Source organism: Diorhabda carinulata, chromosome 2 (assembly GCF_026250575.1).
Source record: "Diorhabda carinulata isolate Delta chromosome 2, icDioCari1.1, whole genome shotgun sequence".
NCBI lineage: Eukaryota > Metazoa > Arthropoda > Insecta > Coleoptera > Chrysomelidae > Diorhabda > Diorhabda carinulata.
In genome coordinates, this window is record NC_079461.1 from 34,565,945 (window position 1) to 34,589,651 (window position 23,707).

At 31.3% G+C, this 23,707-nt stretch overlaps 1 protein-coding gene across 3 annotated transcripts in view; it reads right to left on the reverse strand.

Moving 5' to 3' along the window:
* Positions 1 to 23,707, reverse strand: part of LOC130903968 (venom dipeptidyl peptidase 4) — a 41,024-nt gene that overhangs the window by 12,060 nt on the left and 5,257 nt on the right. For all 3 annotated transcript variants that reach the window (XM_057816433.1, XM_057816431.1, XM_057816432.1), the window contains 3 exons: positions 12,960 to 13,185; positions 3,050 to 3,141; positions 1,193 to 1,267 (listed from right to left, as the gene is read on the reverse strand). In XM_057816433.1, coding sequence (XP_057672416.1) covers positions 1,193 to 1,267; positions 3,050 to 3,141; positions 12,960 to 13,185 — 393 coding nt within the window. The remainder of the gene's footprint in view (positions 1 to 1,192; positions 1,268 to 3,049; positions 3,142 to 12,959; positions 13,186 to 23,707) is intronic.

Sequence of the window (23,707 nt, forward strand, 5' to 3'; positions counted from 1 at the left end):
AATGTTGTTCGAAATTGATCACTTTTCCCTTTTAATCAACTTTTACTAAAAAATCCAGTAAGAGTCGACTTTACCTAGGAAGAGTCAACTCTTACCGGAGAATCCACTTTTCCTGTAACATATATACTTATTATTATTGCTTTCATTATTAATAATAAAGCTTTGTAATTGATGCGACATAAATATAAATTGTTTTACGTTTAACCCGATTCAGATATTTCAACAGTGACCTTAATTAAATATATTACTCGCTGAACAAATATAAATTAAGCATTTAGATTTTATCTGTAATTTTTTTTATGTTGACAAGTAGATTTATTACTTTATAACCTTTTTTTTTTACAATGTTTATTTGCGAGAAACACGAACCGTTATTTTTAAATTAGACATTGAGAAAATATTTTCAAGTCCAATATAATTTCAGGTTATAATTGTTTTCATCATCAATCCTTTTTTGAGGTGGATTACTCCTCGTTTTCTATTTTATGTTTTTCTTTATAGTTTATCGTTTGTTTTTAGCTGCTTTTGTTATTATTTTCCATTCCTTTCCGTTCCGGCATTTTGCTCTCCAGTTTTCTATATCAAGTCCCCTTCTATTTCATCTTTCTCGGCTTGCCCCTTCTCCTTGGGATCCATTCAGTTATTCTTTTTATCATTTCAGTTGGTTCTCTTGTCATTATATGCACTTTTGAGTCTTTCCCTCTTTCCTTATTTCTTAATTTTACTTCGCTTTCATTTCTCTTTCTTCCAAGTTCTTCATCTTCCCTTTCGTTGATTATTGTTGTTTCCATCGCATACGTCATTACTAGTCTTTTATTTTATTTGGTTGTCGTTTCTTCCGTAGGCTTGATAGCCTTTTCCTGTTTCTGGTTGTTTTTTCAGTCGGTTCGCTCTCTCTTCTGATTTTCCTCTTATTTTCGTATATATTTTGTTTTTTTCTGCATTTATTTCCACTGCGTAATCGCTTGCTTCTTCTTCTAATCTGTCGATCGCCTTTATTAATTCCTTCTGCCAATTTGCTACCATAGTTTCATCATCTTCGTATGCTATCTATTGTCTTGATGAAACAACACTTTCTTCTTCTTCAAATAGACTTGATTCAGCTTACAAAAATTTACAGTATCGTATGATTTAACCGAATCAAACGTGTAAAACAATTCTTGTAAAGTCGATAGTAATGTTAAATATTTACCTTTTGGTAATTCAAAGCTACTAATAGATACAAACCATCTGCAGATAGTCGAAAATCGAAAGCTGATGTCAATAGCTGCAAGATAAAAATAGGTATTAACTTTATAAAAAACATATATGCTTATAAAAAATAAATTAAATAAAGTTTAGTTTAAAACAGTGAAACCTATTCAATAGAACTTATAATCCAGAGCTGTCAAAAAAATAGATTAATGTATGTCACCAATTGTATTAAATGGTTTGTCTAGACACTAGACCATCGATTCCCAAACTTTTCGGTTTTTTAACTTTCAAAATTTTGATGTTTCCGGTGGATCTTCTAGAAACTTGCGTCGCGGCTGAGTTTCAACAACGAATTAACAGTTTTCAGAAAGAAATGTTAGAATTAATCGCTGAATAGGGTTAATTATTTGATAAAAAAATCAACTAAACAAATTTTTAATTAATTGTGCTGTGAGTGGATATCGAAAAAAGCAAAGTTGGCCAATCGGAAAGTGACTCCATCCAAACTACTACTTTGAAATCTACAGTGACTCACAGCACGAGAACCAATCAATTCTCTCGAATTTGTTTTTGTGAAACTACCCGTTATGAGTGGTAAATAACATTCAGTACATTTTCTAAGTATTTATTCAATTATATCAATTATTATTATTGTTATAACACTAGTAATATAAACAAAATTAAACAGTTATGACGTAATGTAACTTCTACAATGGTAATTACAAAAAAATATGATTTCAATGAGAGGGTGTATTTGATAGATTGACAGCAATGTCAATATTTGGCTTCCCGTTCTGATCCATTTTTGTTGTTAATAAATTTGTAATGACATTAAAACTTTTTTCGATTAGATATGACAAGAAAAACACGATCAGAAGCTTTTGCACAATTCCCTACAGTCCGTGATATTTTGCGAGTATTTCAGCCTGCAGTAAAAATTATTGATACCCTTTTTTAAATGTCATTTTCAGCTCCTCATGGATTTTTTATTTGAATATCTGAACTAGCTTGCGGACGGGATAGCGGCCAGCGCGGCAACGGCAAGTCTCGGCGCGTTGTAACCTACATTCTAGTTGTTCACTATCGAAACCAAATAAATTTTCATGGATTGTGGATTCCCATTTTTTTTCCTCGCTCAACGTCGAGTATCCCGTGGACCACTTTGGGAATCACGGATGTGGAGTGTATTTGATTTCATTTTCTTTTGGAGAAACTTTACACAAACCGAGAGAATCAGGTGTTTTGAGGAAGAGAATTTTCTCTACGTGGCATAGTTTTTTATTTTGTTCTTTTTTACGTCCTCTTCGAGAATATATTGGTTCAAAACGACAGGTTATATTTGAAATTGAATTAAAAGGTATAGAACAACAGTATTTTTACAAAAAACATTAGTTTTGAAGTGAATTTATTGATGATTGTAATTCTATTTATCGAGAATATTGGTTTGTCGGAAAAAAATTGGTTTGTTTTAAAAGAGAACGAAATTTTTTGTCAAATACATTCCCGGCAAACTATTCTATATCATAGGAGAAAAAGATTAATCCATTTTTAAGTTTTTCCGACCTTGCAAATCAACACTAAACTCGCGGTTTCAACTCTGATAGTTTTTCATAAAAAAATTACATGAGGGGGCTTGTTGGTTAGACAGCTCCTGGACTAATAATATTCTATTTAATTAGGCAGTATATTCTCTAATTCGTATAGTATTTTGGAAACATTTTACTAATATTTATATGTAAAAACATTTTAAACATAAATTTAATATTTGATTCGCGATGATATACGACGTTGACACATTGTTTAAAGAATTTTTAGTTGAATACTTGGTTTCAATCAATTGAAAAGAAAAACTTACATTATCGTTTGCTGGAAGAAGTACTTTTGTAGTATTATCTCGAAGATTAAGAAGTAAAACATCGCCTTTTCTACTATAAATAAGTTCGTCATCTGTAAAATTATTAATTGGTTAATCAATCAATTGTTTCATATATTTTTCTGGAAACTACAAGTAAATAGTCAAAAGACTACGAGGTCTGGCTATTGAATAACGAGACTGATTACGAAAAATTGGTTTTATTATAAAAATTATTCCCTTTCCTTCGCCACACACTTTTCCATACGTTTTTTCCATTGATCGAAGCAGTGCTGGAAGTCTTCTTTGGTGAGGGCCATCAGGAGCTCTGCCGTTTTTTGCTTTACTGCTTCCATCGACTCAAATCGGGTCCCTTCCAAAGCAGATCTTTTTCTAACCTTCCAAGGACGCAAGAGCTTTTGGTCAGGAGTAAGATTTTTTGGCACCAACTTCGCACAGACGCAAGTCGCACGGTACCAAATGTGGTAAGTACGGCGGGTGTTCGAGCACTGGAGTGCGCTTACTGGCCAAATAATGCTTCACAGATAGCGCGTGCTATGGGCAAGTGCGTTGTTCTCGCAGTGTTGCCAAAACTGACAAATAGTAAGTCTGGTTGACAGTCCGACACTCTGGAACCCAACGATACCGTTATTGTCAAAAAAACGTTTAACCTTGCATGGAATTTTGATTTGGACATCCTTGCTTTTTGATTCAGGCGTCTTCCAATGCATCAATTGTCGTTTTGTTTCAATATCGTAACGTTTTTTATCAGTCCAGGATCTCTAACCTTTCAAGGAAATCTGAACTGACCCATTGACGCAAGTGCTTTTGGTGAGAAGTCAGATTTTCTGGCAGCAGCTTCGCACAGACTTTTATGATGTGTAAAATTTTTTTAACCGTTTCTTTATCGGTGTTTACACCTTCGGTAATCATCCGGACGCTAATTCGACGATTTGCACGCACAATTTGGTTGATTTTGGTCACTGTTTCCTGGTGAAAAAATCACAGGGTGACCTTGGCGCGCAGTCTCGTTGTTTAACATCCAGACCTCGTATTTGATCCTTGTTGCACCGTGAATTGATCTGACAGATTTCTGGTTTCACGACCAGCTGCTATATAAACAGTGGCAACATCGTAAAAACCACAACAATTTGAATTAATGACAGTCGTTCACGAGCACGAGAGACATAGAGTCAGAAGTTTACAAAAACATATAGAATCAAGTGTATTGTCTGATTCTCCGTCTCTTTCTATCTCATCGAGATTCCCACTTACACAGTGGGCTATCTATCTGTGATATCTCTATGTTTTTTTACGGGCACGTCGCTAAAATATTGTTGGAATGAAAATAAAGATTATTATATATAAATAATTCCGGTACCTTATTCATTACTTTGATTAATCGGTTATACTTTACTTGCAAAAAAATATGTCATCTTTTTATGTCAATACAAGGGTATGAAATTAAAACACATGAAATATTCATTAATTTTTCTGCCTCATATTACGGTTCAATTGGCAGGTGCACGACACTTGCCGCCCTCGCGCGCCATCTCGTAAATAATTCATGTAAAAACGTTCTCAATGGCCCATTTTCGCGGAAATAACCGATCTAACTATTTACGAGGGATTTTATATTCCATTATTTGATATTAATATGCAGATTTCGTTAACAATGCCAAGGTTTATATCTATTATACGGTGTTGTTGATCTAACATTTTAAGCAGAGTTTTGTGTGTACTTTCAATTTGCTTTTCGTACCAATAAATCCGCGGAATCTTTCCTTTGCTTGTTTCACTTTATCCATGACTTTCGTTAAAAGTGAGATCTTGTTATTTGATTTATTTTATCACTAGATTTCTACATCGTTTATTACTTCGTCGGGCTGCTGGCTTCTTCTTTTCTTGTAGTGGAAGGCCTCGGTTTTTGACACTGTTCTTATATGTTTTTCGTTATCGAAATTTAGGAGCCTTATCGTGATTTTTTTCACGCATTACGTTGTCCGTCGTGTAAATATTGTACAGCATTGTTCTCTTTCTTTGAGGAAGTTGTTCAGAACTGTTATGAGGGGTTTCATGTATCCTGCTTCTTCTTCTTTTCCTTTCAATAGTCAATCCCGAATATTTAACTTCCTCTTAATATCATCTACAAACGATATGCTTCACGTCTCATACCATGATGGTCTGTCTAGTGGTCTCCACGTATTTGGTTTCTATTTTCTTGCTGTCTTACGACATTATACTTCTTCTTTCTTCTTTCTCTTTCTTGATAGAACAACTTCTTCTTCTTCTTACGACGCCGTCTCCCTACGGAGGTTGACCATCCATATGGCTATTGCCGCACGAGAAACCGCAGCTCTGAAAATTTCTGTAGACGTTTGTTCGAGTCTTTCAGCCATGAATTTTGTCTACGGCCGACTGTTTTCCTTTGATCTTCCCTTCTATTATCATTCTCTCCTCGATTGTCGTGAGAAGTTACCCATTTGCTGTAGCACCTCTATATTTGTCTTATGTTCCAACAAAGACATCCGCAGCATTTACCTGTAGGTGTACATTTCGAACGCATCAATTTTCTTCTCAGTGGCCGCATCCATGGTCCAACTTTCGCATCCGTACAAAAGAACAACAGGAAAGATGTAACAGCGAAGCATTCTGCTCCGGAGTTCAAGGCTGAGGTTGCGATTTGCCAGAATGTTGTTGAGAGTTTTAGGCGCTTGCTCAATTCTCGATCTGATTTCGAGTTTTGGGTCGTATTGCTGGAAGAACAACGTGCCCAGGTATCTTAGTGATGACACTTGTTCAATGATCTCTTCATGGAGTCTTATGGTGACGTTATTTTGTATTTTTTAGAATACCAATAGTTTGATCTTGAACGTATTCATATAAAGGCCGAATTTCTCAATTACGTCAATAAGAGATTGACGTTCTGAGAGGCTACTGGACACTACCACGGTATCATCTGTTTAACGAAGATGGTCAGAGTAGAGGTTGAACAGTAGGGGAGATAATACAAATCCTTGTCGCACGCCTTTTCCCATTGCTATCTCTTCTGATGTGGACCCTTCAATTTTGACTGTTGCTGTTTGGTGCCAGTAAAGTTATGATCTTTAGATCTTGTGCGTTGATTTTAGGATGTGTGACACACAGTTAAAAGCTTTTTTATAGTCAATATATTTGCTATATTCCATAGAATGCTTTGTTTGTTTCGAGGGAATTTACTTCTGTAGAATTCTTGAATCGTCTCAAGCTGTTATGTCCTTTCTTAAAACCAAACTGTTTCTTCGATAGAGCTTTTGTTTGTTTATCATCAATATTATTTTCTCGACGTTTTTGCTCATGGTTGGTAGCAAACTCAGAGCTTATAATTATGTAGAAAAGTGGGATACTTTCCGTATTTTCTCAGCATGATTATATCGGCGAATTCTGTCTCGTTGAGGAGTCTTAAACATACCTAGACGTAGTATATCTCGTTCAGGATCAGGAGCAGATTAAGCTCAGGATCGAGTCCTATAAGATCTTGCAATTTTGCTGGTCTCGTGTCATTTTTATTGCAATCATCTTGCACAACTACAGAGATATGTAATTACTTTTGGTTAAACAATTAATCAAATTTCTATCAGAGCTATCTGTTTTATTTTTTCACCTTAACTGAAATTTCACCATTTTCTCCATAATCAAATTGCGCCTAATCGTAAATCACCCGTTGATAGTTTGGAAGGAATCCAAATATAAATAATTCCACATACTTACTAAATTTGTACCTTCAAGGTCTTTTAAATTCATGGGTGTAGAAGTTACGTGAAGGAGGTAGAGGTTATCGTTAAGAAAATTGATATCAGAAATCAGTGGTTGTATCGGGAACTAGATCACAAGAAGCTCGATTTCTAATACCGTCAATCTCTGAAGACGATAAATTGATTATAGAAACGTGCGTCTGACAATATGTGTTAGTGTGTTGAGTAAGAATCATCAAAACATCACCAGGAGGTTTGAATTACTTAAAACTAACCACAGTATAAAATGAGTAAGCTGACGAATCAATCCACAATCACATTAACCCACGAGGGTTTAATGTGAAGTATATCCACTCTTTGACTAAGGATTTTTTTGATTTGATAGTTGAAACTGAATTTTCTTCCTGCGATACAAAAATTGCGGCACTACTTCCTTGTTCTAACCGTATTAATCAATGAAGATGTGCTTTCAAGGTTTCGTGATTATCCTTTTTAACTTTTTTCGTGTGTTATTTTAACAACGTTTGGGAGATCGCGTGACCTGTTAATTTCACTTTTCGTTTTGTATATTCTTCTTCTGACTAATAAATAATTATAATCAACGTAAGATTACGTATAAATATATGATTAGGTCCATTTTTAGTTCTGTTTAATCGATATCTTTCCATTCAACGAAGAAAACCTAAATATGAGATAATATAAGATAAATTATACTGTTATTCTGAAACCACATGCCGAGTAATAGATAAGGAAATCAGAAATATGAAAGCAATAATAAAACATCCATTTGATTTATAAATTTTTCATTTTCTCCCTTCTAAACATACGTTTGTTCAAAATCTATATATACTATTTAAAAAAAAACCTCTGGATTAATTCTAACTTCTTCTTTATTTCGGAACCTTTTCATTTTTCTGATTCATCTACTTTAATCTCAAAAATTTTCTACATCGCCTACAGTTTTCTTGCTATCTACAATGAATTTTAATCTCCTTTTAATAAGTCAATCTCAATCTCAATAAATCCTCAAGTTTGCCAATAATTCCAATGCTTTTCTTATTCTCTACATCATTCTGTGATGGATTTGTCTCTAGTTTTGAAGAAACTATGGATGTAGTTAAGGTTTTCTCAATCTACAAATCTCTTTTTGTTGATTAATCTATTTTAGATCTATAACTTCTTAAGTTTATCAATAGTTTTAACACTGTTTTTATTCTTTTCGTCATTTGCAATGAATTCAACTCTACTTTCAAAGTCAAAAATGGAATTTTTTTAACGTTTTCTTCATCTCAAAACAACTTTTTTCTGATTAATCCTCTTTAGTTCAATAAATCCTCAAGTTTTTCACCAGTTTCGTTGCTTTTCTTGAGGTTTTCTTCATTCTGTTATGGATTTGTCTCTAGTTTTGAAGAAACTATGGATTTATTTAACGTTCTCCCAATCTCCAAATCTCTTTTTGTTGATTAATCTATTTTAGATCTATAACTTCTTAAGTTTATCAATAGTTTTAACACTGTTTTTATTCTTTTCGTCATTTGCAATGAATTCAACTCTACTTTCAAAGTCAAAAATGGAATTTTTTTAACGTTTTCTTCATCTCAAAACAACTTTTTTCTGATTAATCCTCTTTAGTTCAATAAATCCTCAAGTTTTTCACCAGTTTCGTTGCTTTTCTTGAGGTTTTCTTCATTCTGTTATGGATTTGTCTCTAGTTTTGAAGAAACTATGGATTTATTTAACGTTCTCCCAATCTCCAAATCTCTTTTTGTTGATTAATCTATTTTAGATCTATAACTTCTTAAGTTTATCAATAGTTTTAACACTGTTTTTATTCTTTTCGTCATTTGCAATGAATTCAACTCTACTTTCAAAGTCAAAAATGGAATTTTTTTAACGTTTTCTTCATCTCAAAACAACTTTTTTCTGATTAATCCTCTTTAGTTCAATAAATCCTCAAGTTTTTCACCAGTTTCGTTGCTTTTCTTGAGGTTTTCTTCATTCTGTAATGGATTTGTCTCTAGTTTCGAAGAAACTATGGATGTAGTTAAGGTTTTCTCAATCTACAAATCTCTTTTTGTTGATAAATCTATTTTAGATCTATAACTTCTTAAGTTTATCAATAGTTTTAACACTGTTTTTATTCTTTTCGTCATTTGCAATGATTTCAACTCTACTTTCAAAGCCAAAAATGGAATTTTTTCAACGTTTTCTTCATCTCAAAGAAACTTTTTTCTGATTAATCCTCTTTAGTTCAATAAATCCTCAAGTTTTTTACCAATTTGAATGCTTTTCTTGAGGTTTTCTTCATTCTGTTATGGATTTGTCTCTAGTTTTGAAGAAACTATGGATGTAGTTAAGGTTTTCTCAATCTACAAATCTCTTTTTGTTGATAAATCTATTTTAGATCTATAACTTCTTAAGTTTATCAATAGTTTTAACACTGTTTTTATTCTTTTCGTCATTTGCAATGAATTCAACTCTACTTTCAAAGTCAAAAATGGAATTTTTTTAACGTTTTCTTCATCTCAAAACAACTTTTTTCTGATTAATCCTCTTTAGTTCAATAAATCCTCAAGTTTTTCACCAGTTTCGTTGCTTTTCTTGAGGTTTTCTTCATTCTGTAATGGATTTGTCTCTAGTTTCGAAGAAACTATGGATTTATTTAACGTTCTCCCAATCTCCAAATCTCTTTTTGTTGATTCATCTATTTTAATTCTATAATTTCTTAAATTGATAATAGTTTTAACACTGTTTTTGTTCTTTTCGTCATTTGCAATGTATTCAACTCTACTTTCAAAGTCAAAAATGGAATTTTTTTAACGTTTTCTTCATCTCAAAACAACTTTTTTCTGATTAATCCTCTTTAGTTCAATAAATCCTCAAGTTTTTTACCAATTTGAATGCTTTTCTTGAGGTTTTCTTCATTCTGTTATGGATTTGTCTCTAGTTTTGAAGAAACTATGGATGTAGTTAAGGTTTTCTCAATCTACAAATCTCTTTTTGTTGATAAATCTATTTTAGATCTATAACTTCTTAAGTTTATCAATAGTTTTAACACTGTTTTTATTCTTTTCGTCATTTGCAATGATTACAACTCTACTTTCAAAGCCAAAAATGGAATTTTTTCAACGTTTTCTTCATCTCAAAGAAACTTTTTTCTGATTAATCCTCTTTAGTTCAATAAATCCTCAAGTTTTTTACCAATTTGAATGCTTTTCTTGAGGTTTTCTTCATTCTGTTATGGATTTGTCTCTAGTTTTGAAGAAACTATGGATGTAGTTAAGGTTTTCTCAATCTACAAATCTCTTTTTGTTGATAAATCTATTTTAGATCTATAACTTCTTAAGTTTATCAATAGTTTTAACACTGTTTTTATTCTTTTCGTCATTTGCAATGATTTCAACTCTACTTTCAAAGCCAAAAATGGAATTTTTTCAACGTTTTCTTCATCTCAAAGAAACTTTTTTCTGATTAATCCTCTTTAGTTCAATAAATCCTCAAGTTTTTTACCAATTTGAATGCTTTTCTTGAGGTTTTCTTCATTCTGTTATGGATTTGTCTCTAGTTTTGAAGAAACTATGGATGTAGTTAAGGTTTTCTCAATCTACAAATCTCTTTTTGTTGATAAATCTATTTTAGATCTATAACTTCTTAAGTTTATCAATAGTTTTAACACTGTTTTTGTTCTTTTCGTCATTTGCAATGTATTCAACTCTACTTTCAAAGTCAAAAATGGAATTTTTTTAACGTTTTCTTCATCTCAAAACAACTTTTTTCTGATTAATCCTCTTTAGTTCAATAAATCCTCAAGTTTTTCACCAGTTTCGTTGCTTTTCTTGAGGTTTTCTTCATTCTGTAATGGATTTGTCTCTAGTTTCGAAGAAACTATGGATTTATTTAACGTTCTCCCAATCTCCAAATCTCTTTTTGTTGATTCATCTATTTTAATTCTATAATTTCTTAAATTGATAATAGTTTTAACACTGTTTTTGTTCTTTTCGTCATTTGCAATGTATTCAACTCTACTTTCAAAGCCAAAAATGGAATTTTTTTAACGTTTTCTTCATCTCAAAGAAACTTTTTTCTGATTAATCCTCGTTAGTTCAATATATCCTCAAGTTTTTTACCAATTTGAATGCTTTTCTTGAGGTTTTCTTCATTCTGTTATGGATTTGTCTCTAGTTTTGAAGAAACTATGGATGTAGTTAAGGTTTTCTCAATCTACAAATCTCTTTTTGTTGATAAATCTATTTTAGATCTATAACTTCTTAAGTTTATCAATAGTTTTATCACTGTTTTTATTCTTTTCGTCATTTGCAATGAATTCAACTCTACTTTCAAAGTCAAAAATGGAATTTTTTTAACGTTTTCTTCATCTCAAAACAACTTTTTTCTGATTAATCCTCTTTAGTTCAATAAATCCTCAAGTTTTTTACCAATTTGAATGCTTTTCTTGAGGTTTTTTTCATTCTGTTATTAATTTGTCTCTAGTTTTGAAGAAACTATGGATGTAGTTAAGGTTTTCTCAATCTCCAAATCTCTTTTTGTTGATTCACCTATTTTAATTCTATAATTTCTTAAATTGATAATAGTTTTAACACTGTTTTTGTTCTTTTCATCATTTGCATTGAATTCAACTCTACTTTCAAAGTCAAAAATGGAATTTTTTTAACGTTTTCTTCATCTCAAAACAACATTTTTCTGATCAATCCTCTTTAATTCGATAAATCCTCAAATTCACCACTAGTTTCGTTGCTTTTCTTGCTGTTTTTATCATTCTGCAATGTATTTGACTTTAATTTTCAAAAAATCTGGATTTCTCCTGCATTATCTCAATCTCCATTTTTCTTTTTATTGCTTTATCGACTTTAATTCTATGAATTTTCAATTTTCATCATACTGCAATGAATTTGACTCCACTCTTTTAAAGAAGCTGTGGATTTCTCCAATACTTTTGTTATACATTCTAAGCTTTTCCACTTTTTTGATTTCTCCCTTTTAATTATGAAGTTCGTCAATAGTTTGCAATGCTTCTCTTGCCCTGTTTATCGTTATGTATAACCTTGAATTTTTGTAATTTTTCCTTTATCTTTTCTATTCTTTTTCCCTTTTTTCATTCATCTACTTCAATACTACATTAACTTGGAGTTTCCTACCATCCAAATGTATCGATATGTATTTTGCTTTGCTAATTTTTCTGCAATGAATATTTCACTTTTTCATTTATAGGAGGAATAAAAAATCAGGACGATTTATCAACAAAAACAAATAAAAAGATGTTAGAATTGAAAAGAATTGATTGTTTTTTGTTGACAAAGCTAAAAGTTCATATTGAAAAATCCAATGCCATAGTTTTCATGCTCAATTTTTCAATCAAGACCATAAACTTATAATAATTGTATTTAGTACATGTTGCGTTTCAGACTGAATGGTTTAAACACCGAGAATTACTTCATTAAACACCTAAGTAGAACTAAATCGTGCTTTATAAATATAAATCGTTGCAGACTAAAATTTACAATGGCTTTTCATCATTTTGACATGATATATTGTTTTATGTTAAATTTGGAATAGCATTTGCATATATTATTTTTTGGTAATTATGTTAATTCACTGTATAAAATGTTCCTTATCGCGGAACGAACTTAAAATCATAAAAATATAATTGAATATTCAAAGGTTGAAATCGAAATGTATCCATTATACATGCACGCTACTGCATTTTGGTTAACATTAATAATGAAATAAGATCCAATGTTGAAAAGAAAAATTTTATGAAATTTTTACTATTTCTACTGCAATGATTCATATTTTTATTTATTCGGCATAAAATAAAAGATAAACTTCTATAAAGAAAGTATTAAAATCAACCCAGCAGTTCTGGGAAAAGAGTTTTACATTTTGAGGTTATATTTTTTACGTCAATGTCCAAATGGTTACGTTAACCTCTTCTCATCGATGTCGCAAACACTATTTTTAAGTTCAAAGAAGGTTTCTAGATAGATAAAACACTTTGATGTCCCAAAAGTACATTTTAAAACCCACATATTTGTCAGTTATGTTAATGGTATTAGATTGGGACATGTCTCGGTATAATGCATCAAAAAAATTTACCCCAATTTTTATAAGGGATCTAAACACCATACGATAAATGAACAGGATCGCCATTAAATACTTACTCGAAGTCCATGTAGCATTAAACGATCTGGCTTGGAATCTACCGTTAAGATAGTCTTCTAAGTTAAGCGCTGCCGCCGTCGCCGCCACTGCTCCCTTGTGATGGGCATCATCTCCTTTTGATAACAAGATAATCGCAGCGATTACCAAACCCACTGCTACTAATACTATAACGCCAGTTACTAGCCATTTTCTCTTTTTCGGCCTTCCTTTTGAAATAATTAAATCCTGCAAGGAAGGAAACAAGCAATTTAAGGAATTCGATAACTTTATAGCAGAAATGAGTAAATGAAAAATTATAAAAACGAAAGTCGTGTATTCGTTTACATAAAAAAAGCGAAAAAATTTGAGTTAAAGTTCGAGAAAGCGACATATAAATATTGGAAAACAGAAAAAGGGCATCCGCAAAACATTAAGTACAGCTTGAAAACTCTCCGATTGTAGACGGTAAATTATAATTCAAAATTTGACCAGAATTTTACCAAAATATAAACTATTCACGTAGTCCAAAATATTTTTGTGAATATAACCTAGAAAAGCTACTGTGAGATAACGCTGAACGTTAATTAATTATTGTGAATTTGTTAGAATTTTTGCAAGTAATTATAAAGTGTCAATTATCACATACGATCATTTCAACACGTGATATCACCTTAAATACAATTTATATTCTTATCCTGTCGTTGAATAAGAATCAGTTTCGTTTGACTCAAGGTTACTAGAATAATATAAGGTGACAATAACGAGATGCGCAGTAGACAAGTGACGCCACCGGTTCTTCATAGCTTAATAAATTCTTCAATTAGAAATATATTCGTTTGTATAGCCAGATCAGCAAGAAATAACACACATCCTCATAACTCGAACATAATGTTAGTGAAGTTCTGTTTGACATAAAAATATAAACAAAACAAAAATGTAAACATAATGACGTAGCTGGTGTTCTAGCAGCTGATCGTTTGTTTACAAAAACATGCGCATGTCACAAACCTTCTATTATTCTAGTAACCTTGGTTTGACCTACTTTCGTTTTCTTATGTATATACTCGAATTTCTGTGGCTACGTGAACTGTTTAAGATAAGTAAATTCAGAACAACTACTAAAACACGTGTAAATACACATTCTATATACTTTTCCGCCTATTTGAAAAGTAGTCCAACCTACATTTTCTGTTAAAACACCCAGTTTTCGATAATAATAACTGTCTTCAATCGATCGTATAAATCAGTCAAAGAATTTACTGTGCTATGTACAGTACATCCATCAAGTTAACCTGGGAAAGTACTAAGACAATGACCAAATGTCCTAAGACGATAGGAAGCTCAGAAAATGTATTTCTATTATGAAAACTATCAAGGTCACGCCATTACAAGATAAGGCTCGCTTGGCAGATAAAGAAATGACTACCTCTTGACTTCGAAGGTGAATTAATATCAAAAGGAAAAGGTATACAATCTTCGTGAATGCTTTTCTTGTATGGTATTCTTCGCGCGGTGTTGAATAATCAACTAAAAAGGACAATGGGTAGAAAAGAACTTTAGTTTACGGAGGAGGATTCACCAGACAATTTACAATGATAAAATAATAGACAGAAAGACAGTCAAAACTGTTAGGTTATGTAGGTAAAGCCGATTAGAGAATTTACTCTGTATTTTGTCCTTTTTTCGTTGAGATCTAACTTTTAATCAACAAAAAATGATACAGTTGAATATTAACAATTATTACATAGAACGGGTAAAGGTGAATTATATATACAGAAATCGTGATTAAAATGCGATTTAAATTCATTTCTACACCGTAATTATATAATGTTTTCTTCAATTAGCTGAAGTAAAACTTTTACTTGCATAATTGTTCATACATATAAACTGTACATTAACAAATAAAATCGTGATAAGAATGAGTTATGAATTACCGCATCACGAAATCATTTTGTTAGAACAGGCAAAGACGACTGAAAAACATATATTCGAATCATTTGAAACGGTATAACTTGTTGTTACATATAATTAATTAATTGTTCTCACAAATATTTAGAATCTAATTAATCGAAAAGACACATACCACAACTTAAAAAGTATTAGAATTATAATCATGACAAATCTCAAAATACACAACTCAAAAAGTCAAAAATCTTTTTACCTCAACTCTTATAATTAGCGATAGGATTAGAAATAAACGAAATAAACACCACGTATGAGGTAAATACTAAAAAGAATAAATGGAAACACATATCTAATTGGAAGCGTTTAAATGATTTTTTCTGCGCAATCTTCGGGTATGCACGGTTCTTGTAAACGTACTTGCTATCAACCAAGTATTGAAAAGATGATTGGTAACTGCTCGGGTTGAATACGTTATTTCGATTGCGCAGAATCGTCACCGTATCTAAGACAGTTTTTTGATGGATTGGAACGAACCTTATGTCAACAGTAGATGATACCAGTAACCTAATACGATTTAAAATCAAATCTGATTAACAGAAATGTAATTTCATCATTACAGAGAAGATGAGGTCCTAGGCCTTTGAACTGTTTCTTCGCTATTTTTGTTATGGTATAAAATGAGGTTAAGTTTTTTCTTGAGACTGCTTTACCTTCTAAACTCTACGAAACACCATCAAAGATGTTTAATGTATCAATTACGACTTTTCTTATTGAATACAAGTCTTTTTTTAAACGGAACTAGCAAATGATATTCATTATTCAGAAGACTAGTTTATTTTTTTAATTAATTCAAGTATATTGTTAAACCTTTACATTTGAAATCAGCGGTCAAGGAGGTTATGTGAATTTACTTTCACTCCAGTATTTAATATATATATATAAAATGAAATATAAAATAATTTACCGGGTATCTGAGGTCGGGAAGGGAAAGGAAGTGAGTTTTTGAGGGTAAAAACGGTTTATTTCGATGTCCCATAAAACTAGAAAAAAGTTAAATACAAAAGTTGTAGCTACAACTTTTGTATTTACACTTTTTTCACAAGCCATCAAAAGTTAGGTTAGGTTATGTGAAAAATTGAATAAACCAAGTTTTCGGTTTTCTACAATTATCTTTTACAAATGTTTTTTACGAAATTTGATCTTTATGTCTCAAATACACTGTTATTCATTTATTTTGTAATCTTATTTTGGCTTAATATCTGATGGTGTGAAACAATTTTACTATCACCATGGTAAATTTTCTCACAAAAGACAAAAAAACGCAAGTCGCGTGCGAATTTATTTAATCAATTGTACAGTTTTTAGGTATTTATTAAAATCAGAAAGTACAGATTTGGATTTCATTTTGCCATTGTTTTTATATCACCTTTTATCATTTTTAAAGGTTTCCACTATACCAATCTTACCATAAACAATAACAAAGAGTATTCAGTTACAATCTAACAGAATAACAACTTTCATTATTAACGTTGAATAGACTATTTACCTTTTCGTATAACTATTTTTAGTTGTACATCATACAACAATATAAACATGTATCATTTATAAAAGGATCAAAAGTATTCAAATTAAATTTAATATTCTTGTTGAATACCGTGTTTTAATATTCAAACTTTAATTTAACACGCTAGAAACACGGACATATACAGTGAGATCAATAAAACATATAATTACTAACTTTTATGGTTCAGTGGCGTAACTAGCTTAACTGTCATCAGTACCACAGTATACCTTTTAAGCGCCCTCTATTCGAAAACCATATGAAATATCAATAAATAAATAAACCAGGTTAAAAATTAACAGAAATACGACAGACGACAGAAATAAAAAAAAATGCGAATTGGAAACCAATTAAAGGTAAACTAAGTAGGCAATCAAGATCAAATGGGAAGACCAAGTAAGAGAAAACTAAATATTTAAGATATATGGAATAAAAGATAAACATAAACAGAACATTGACCAGAATATTAGAAACTGAAAGGTATAAAAATGTGTGAAAGAGACCAAAAGAAACCACGGTGAAAGAATGAGGTATTGAGAGGCTCATAATTTGGACTGGTAGAGGGTGTTTCATAATAAGGATAGATAGAAAACTGAAAAATATTTGGGGTTTGCTCGGTAAAAAATATTCATTTTTTACGATTTTGCCGCAACAACTGGTATTGAAATTTTATATGTTTAGGAAGCAATGAATTTGTTTTTATGTCTGACTCTCATAGAGGGCGTTAGTTAGACGGTTGGTAACAAGTAGTATTGAATAAAACCTTTTCAAAATGTCTTTATTTAATATCCGGTAATAAACATACAACGCTTGTAATTATTGAAGATAAATCAACGAGTAAAAGGTTACAAAAATGAATAGTGAAAGTACGTTAGCTTCTCGATCATCAGGGTAAACAACATGAATACCAGTTTAGTTATATCAAAAGTTGATTCTTAAAGATAAAAAATAACCAGAATAATCATTAAAATTGTATCTGTACAGGATGTTTTGATTAACTTCATTAACTGGAAACTTATATGGAAAACTTTAAACAGTTTGTTTATAATAAAAACATTTTCTGAATCAATTGAATAATTTTTTATTTTTGAATACATCATTGAAAGACTTTGAAATTAAAAATAATGATAATAAAAAATCCCATTGCGGGATTTTTATCTAAAATACATTGTTGGGAAAATAATGAATTGTTTCGAAATTGAGCTGTAGATTAATTTATTATTCAATGTGAAAAGCATGATATAATTTCCATAATCTTCCAAATTATACGGCAATAACGACACGGAAATGAAAAGTGACTAATTTATAATGAAGAAAATTGAATATTTATTACCACAGTCGTTTAAATCATTTTTCTAATTGTTTCATTCAAACATTATAAACGATAAAAGGGTTCATATATACAATTGTCGTTTTCACAGTGACCTCAATTTTTTTTTCGACTAAAATACGCTGTTATGTACGTATACAGGATGATTTAGTGAGGATGAACTTATACATAACTAGTATGAGTGAATAATGATAGCTATTACTCATTAATAGAATACCAATTACGTTTTCCACCTTGTTTTACTTTGTTATTTATATTGTCGTCGAAGCAACTGCGATTATCTACCTTCGGCTTGTACACGACGCAGTGAAACCTTCGAAGCAGTTTATATAATTGGAATTTTAAATAAATTAAATACACCCTGGTATGTAGCTCGAAAAGACGAGCTACGAGCTAAAAATGAGGAATTTATTATGCTCGAATAGCAGATTAACCTATAAGTAATTTAAATAAAAAAGTATGACTTCCTCGCGTACACGATGGTTCCAGAAGTTTTCAACCAATCGATTTTTTAATATTGGCAATTACTTTCTAAATAGTATTGCCCTATATGAAGCTAGAGTCTCTGAGGACGATAAGTTGGTTATCGAAACGCCCGTCAAACAGTATAAGTGTGAGTGTTGGGGTAGTTGTAGTTAAAACCTTCTGGTTCTAAGCGAATTTCAACTTTGTCTGATTTCAAATAAAAATTGTTGAATTCTATTGCGATCCGTAGTATGTTTTTCAAGGAAATTGTCCTTGATTTATATAAATTCTTTATAATTATTGAGGAAACGCTGTCCAGGTTCACGACATTTGGTCCTCAATATAACAAATTTTGTACTAGCATCTTTAAATACCAAAATTAATCGTTTTCTAATATTTTGATTGAGCAAAAATCATGAATAACAAACAGATAGGGAATAACCTCGCAGTTGTGGATAAAATTTATCGAACATGTAGTGAAGGAAAAGCAGAATATGTGGATCTAGATGAAGATACTATCGATGAAGGTGAAGATGACATAAACAATTCAGAATTAGAATGAAGTTAACATAAGTAATAGACACATATAAACAAAAAGTATATTATACATTAGAATGTAGCTAAAGCCCAGTTCGAGAGTATGGAGGGTGCACTTGGATCCACAATCGATTCGTTTCGTGTCGGTTTTTCGGAAACGTGTCAAAGTGAAAATGAAAATGAAGTGAATGACACGTGGAATCAGATAATAACTAAAAAAATATTGATGATTGCCACTTCTAGAGGATATCTGAAGAAGAAAACTTGTCACTTGAATCACGTCCGTTTTTGTAGGAGACGTAGTGAACAATTGAATACATAAAGATTGTGTCTGGAGCGGGTATAACTTGTGGTTTAGGCATGTTGAAGTTTCAATATTCATGTTACTTTTTTATAGTAAATTTGTACAAATTTCATGGTGTTTAAACTACTCGTTTATGACTAATGGTATTCCCACTGTTTATGCTTATATTATCTACTCGAATCTTGTAGAAATAAAAAACGAGTAGTATGCGAGAAACTTGTCTTTACCTTCACTGTGTGGCCTTAATTATCGTATACGTGGGAAAAAAGAAAAGATAAATCTTTTATTAGCAAAGTAAACGTACTAAAATAGCGATTAGTGATAAAGGAAGTGTGTTTTTAATAAAATTAAAGCCACACGCTAGAAAATCTTTCTATAAATAATCGTATTGCAGTAGATAATAAGATTAATAAGAATAGTGAATGAAATAGAACGTTTTAAAGACAAATACTATATGTTATAACTGTTGAAAAATTTACTACTTAGATAATACCACGGAAATTATAAAAAAGAAGAAGACTATGTTATGTTGTACGACGGACTGCTATTTAAGTTTTAAGATATGGCAACACTGACGTGAATATGTCAAATCTGACATTGTCATCATAATGTTTGACATTTGTAATGGTGAACGTACTTAGAACGTATTGTCATACGATTATCTATGACTTTCAATGTGGATTAAACCAAAAGCAGTTTGCCGATCAACTCGCTTCGACATTTGGTGATGAACCACCATTCGAACCACGTGTTTCGCTAGTTTTCCGAATTAAATCGTTGTCGTCCTTTGCTACATGATAAATTTCGTGAAGGTCGTCCAAAATAGGCTGTTGTACAAGAAAACATCGATATCGTAAACTGATATCGTCATGAGACATATCGTGAGATTAAGGCATACTTGGGCATTAGTTCCATTGCATACATTCCATATTGCATGATCATTTGGATATCATAAAGATTTGTTCTCTTTGAGTACCGTATAATTTGACAATCGCTCAAAAAAAGCTCGAGACGATTCAAAAGATGTTTATAAGAACGTCACAGGCGATCATTGGATAGCCGTCAGAAGTTCAAGGTCAACACAAAGCTGATCGCATCTTTGAGGAGTTCGTTTCAAAAGGTCAAATCCTGAACATCCTAAAAGGAAGTTTGGAAACAGTTGCTGCAACGCATCCAGGGTAATCGACCATAATTTAGCAAAACTGGGCACTAGGTCCTGTTGCAAGGATAACGTACCTGCTCATTCTGCAATTTGCGTGCGCTATCATCCACCATTCTTCCTTGATCCGACTTATTTCAGAGATTACATTACCTTACTTTATATTGTAACAATTTTTTGATCTATCCTTAAGAATTTTGTCATAACATTATTGAAACTCATAATGTTTCAATTTCCGTCTGTATATATATAAATTTTTAATTGGGGACATCCTATATTATGATAAAGTTAAACGCAACAGGGAATATTACGTTGGTATTTTGTTATTCGAACAATTTTCTACAATTCCAATACATTATACAATGCACTTATGTAATCATAGATGTTTAATGTTAATGAGCATTCATAATTTTTATAGCTTCAACATATATATTATATATATATTTTGAATTTTGAATGTCGAACGTTAACAATCAAAGCAATTTCCATACCCGATAATTTATTCGCTAATTAGTGTTACATAACAAATCAACAAATGATTTCAATCGAGTTTAATTCGTCAAAAATCTCGCAAAACTTGTTTTACGTGGTTCAATTTTGATATTTACGCAATCAAACCTTGTGTTAATTAATACTACAAACGTGTTTCGATGCATTGGAAGAAATTATTCAAGATATGATATTATTAAAGATGTGATACTTCTTATTTCATTGTCGCCAACTTTATGCTAATGTAAAAATAACAGTCCATATATCAATAAGATTGTTGTAGAATACCATACAGAAGTTCTTTGAGGTCTTGTGGTACCTCTCGCGACATTAATTGTATTAATAAGAGTCCATACATCAATGAGATTGTTGTAGAATATCATACAGATATTTTTTGAAATCTTGTGGTACCTCTTGCGCCATTAATTGTATTAATAACAGTCCATACATCAATAAGATTGTTGTAGAATATCATACAGATGTTCTTTGAGGTCTTGTGGTACCTCTTGCGCCATTAATTATATTAATAACAGTCCATATATCAATAAGATTGTTGTAGAATACCATACAGAAGTTCTTTGAGGTCTTGTGGTACCTCTCGCGACATTAATTGTATTAATAAGAGTCCGTGCATCAATGAGATTGTTGTAGAATATCATACAGAAGTTCTTTGAGGTCGTGTGGTACCTCTTGCGCCATTAATTGTATTAATAACAGTCCATACATCAATAAGATTGTTGTAGAATACCATACAGAAGTTCTTTGAGGTCTTGTGGTACCTCTCGCGACATTAATTGTATTAATAAGAGTCCATACATCAATGAGATTGTTGTAGAATATCATACAGATATTTTTTGAAATCTTGTGGTACCTCTTGCGCCATTAATTGTATTAATAACAGTCCATACATCAATAAGATTGTTGTAGAATATCATACAGATGTTCTTTGAGGTCTTGTGGTACCTCTTGCGCCATTAATTGTATTAATAAGAGTCCATACATCAATGAGATTGTTATAGAATATCATACAGAAGTTCTTTGAGATCTTGTGGTACCTCTCACTTCATTAATTGTATTAATAACAGTCCATACATCAATAAGATTGTTGTAGAATACCATACAGAAGTTCTTTGAGATCTTGCGGTACCTCTCGCTTCATTAATTGTATTAATAAGAGTCCATACATCAATGAGATTGTTGTAGAATATCATACAGAAGTTCTTTGAGATCTTGTGGTACCTCTCACTTCATTAATTGTATTAATAACAGTCCATACATCAATAAGATTGTTGTAGAATATCATACAGAAGTTCTTTGAGGTCGTGTGGTACCTATTGCGCCATTAATTGTATTAATAAGAGTCCATATATCAATGAGATTGTTGTAGAATATCATACAGAAGTTCTTTGAGGTCGTGTGGTACCTCTTGCGTCTTTAATTATATTAATAACAGTCCATATATCAATAAGATTGTTGTAGAATACCATACAGAAGTTCTTTGAGATCTTGCGGTACCTCTCGCTTCATTAATTGTATTAATAAGAGTCCATACATCAATGAGATTGTTGTAGAATACCATACAGAAGTTCTTTGAGGTCTTGTGGTACCTCTTGCGCCATTAATTGTATTAATAACAGTCCATATATCAATAAGATTGTTGTAGAATACCATATAAAAATAGTACAAGCTACGAGCTACAAATAACCTAAAACTACTTCAGACAATCCATTTTTAGGGTTATATTCGTTAGTAAATAAAACTTTATTTTTGTTGAATAGTAAAAGTTCATTTTTCTTTATAAACAATTTCTCAAAATTCTCTTTTTTATTTCTTACGACGTTTTTATTTATTTATTTATTTATATATTTCAAAAAAAAATACTGTGTTTTTATTTTTTCCTCATCAACTGAACTTTTTAAAAACTCAAATTTGAAAAAGGACAAACTCCTCGCAGATACGCCACTGTAATATAATTTTTATAAATTTTGTACTACACGTCAGCTTTTATACTGGTATGTTTAGATATAGATAAGAAGAGAATGAAATGCTCTTTTTAGGCCAACTGCTTTTGTATTTATATTCAACAAATTACTACTGCATCCGTTAAAAGTAGGGGCGATTAGAGAAAATTTTAAATACGATTTTTTTCACCATAATTATTATATTACGGAACTGTATTCATGAGGATAAAGATTAACAGAGATATAGAATAACATAAAACTTTCCAGTTTTCCAAATTTTCTCTTATTTTCATCTATAATCACAGCTGATTTTTGTATAAATAGATGTAACTCAGTATCAATTCAACTATCAATTATGAAAATATTCAATAACCAATTGTTTCCTTCAATTAGTCAATTAAATAAATTGAATTAGACTTTTACGCTAATAGAAAATTTATTTACGATTCTGTATTATTAAAATTGCATAATTTATCATCAATTTTCACTAATCTACAACGTTATATAATATATTAAATATGAATATATAGATGTACACGATACCTTGCAACTTTTTTAAATCTTATTAATTGAATTTATTCAAAAAAAATCCGGAATATTACTTAATATCCACGTGGCAATATATGAATTGAGAAAAAAACCGACAGACTCGAAAAAGCTTCATTGTAGGCTAATATTGTACGCGGACAAAAAAGAATCTACAGCCCATCAACTAAAGTCAAATTATTAGACACTTTATGTCAGAATGGTATAATAAACTATAATATTATGGTTATATATCATTGATATATGTCACGCATGAAACGTAAAAGGCTTAATAAGTAAAAAACGTCGAGTAGCGATGCAGTCGAAACATCATCGTTTTATTAGATGCATTGTTATTTGCAATGAAAAATGTAGTTATCTAAGCAACTAGAACATGCAAAATCAATGGCTGAATAAATGATGATTACCAGAACCCGTCTCAAACAGACGTCGATCCAAGAAAAAAGTTTTTTTGTGTGTCTTGTAGAGCTATGAAGGTTTAGTGTATTTCAAAAGGATTTAAAGGAGAACT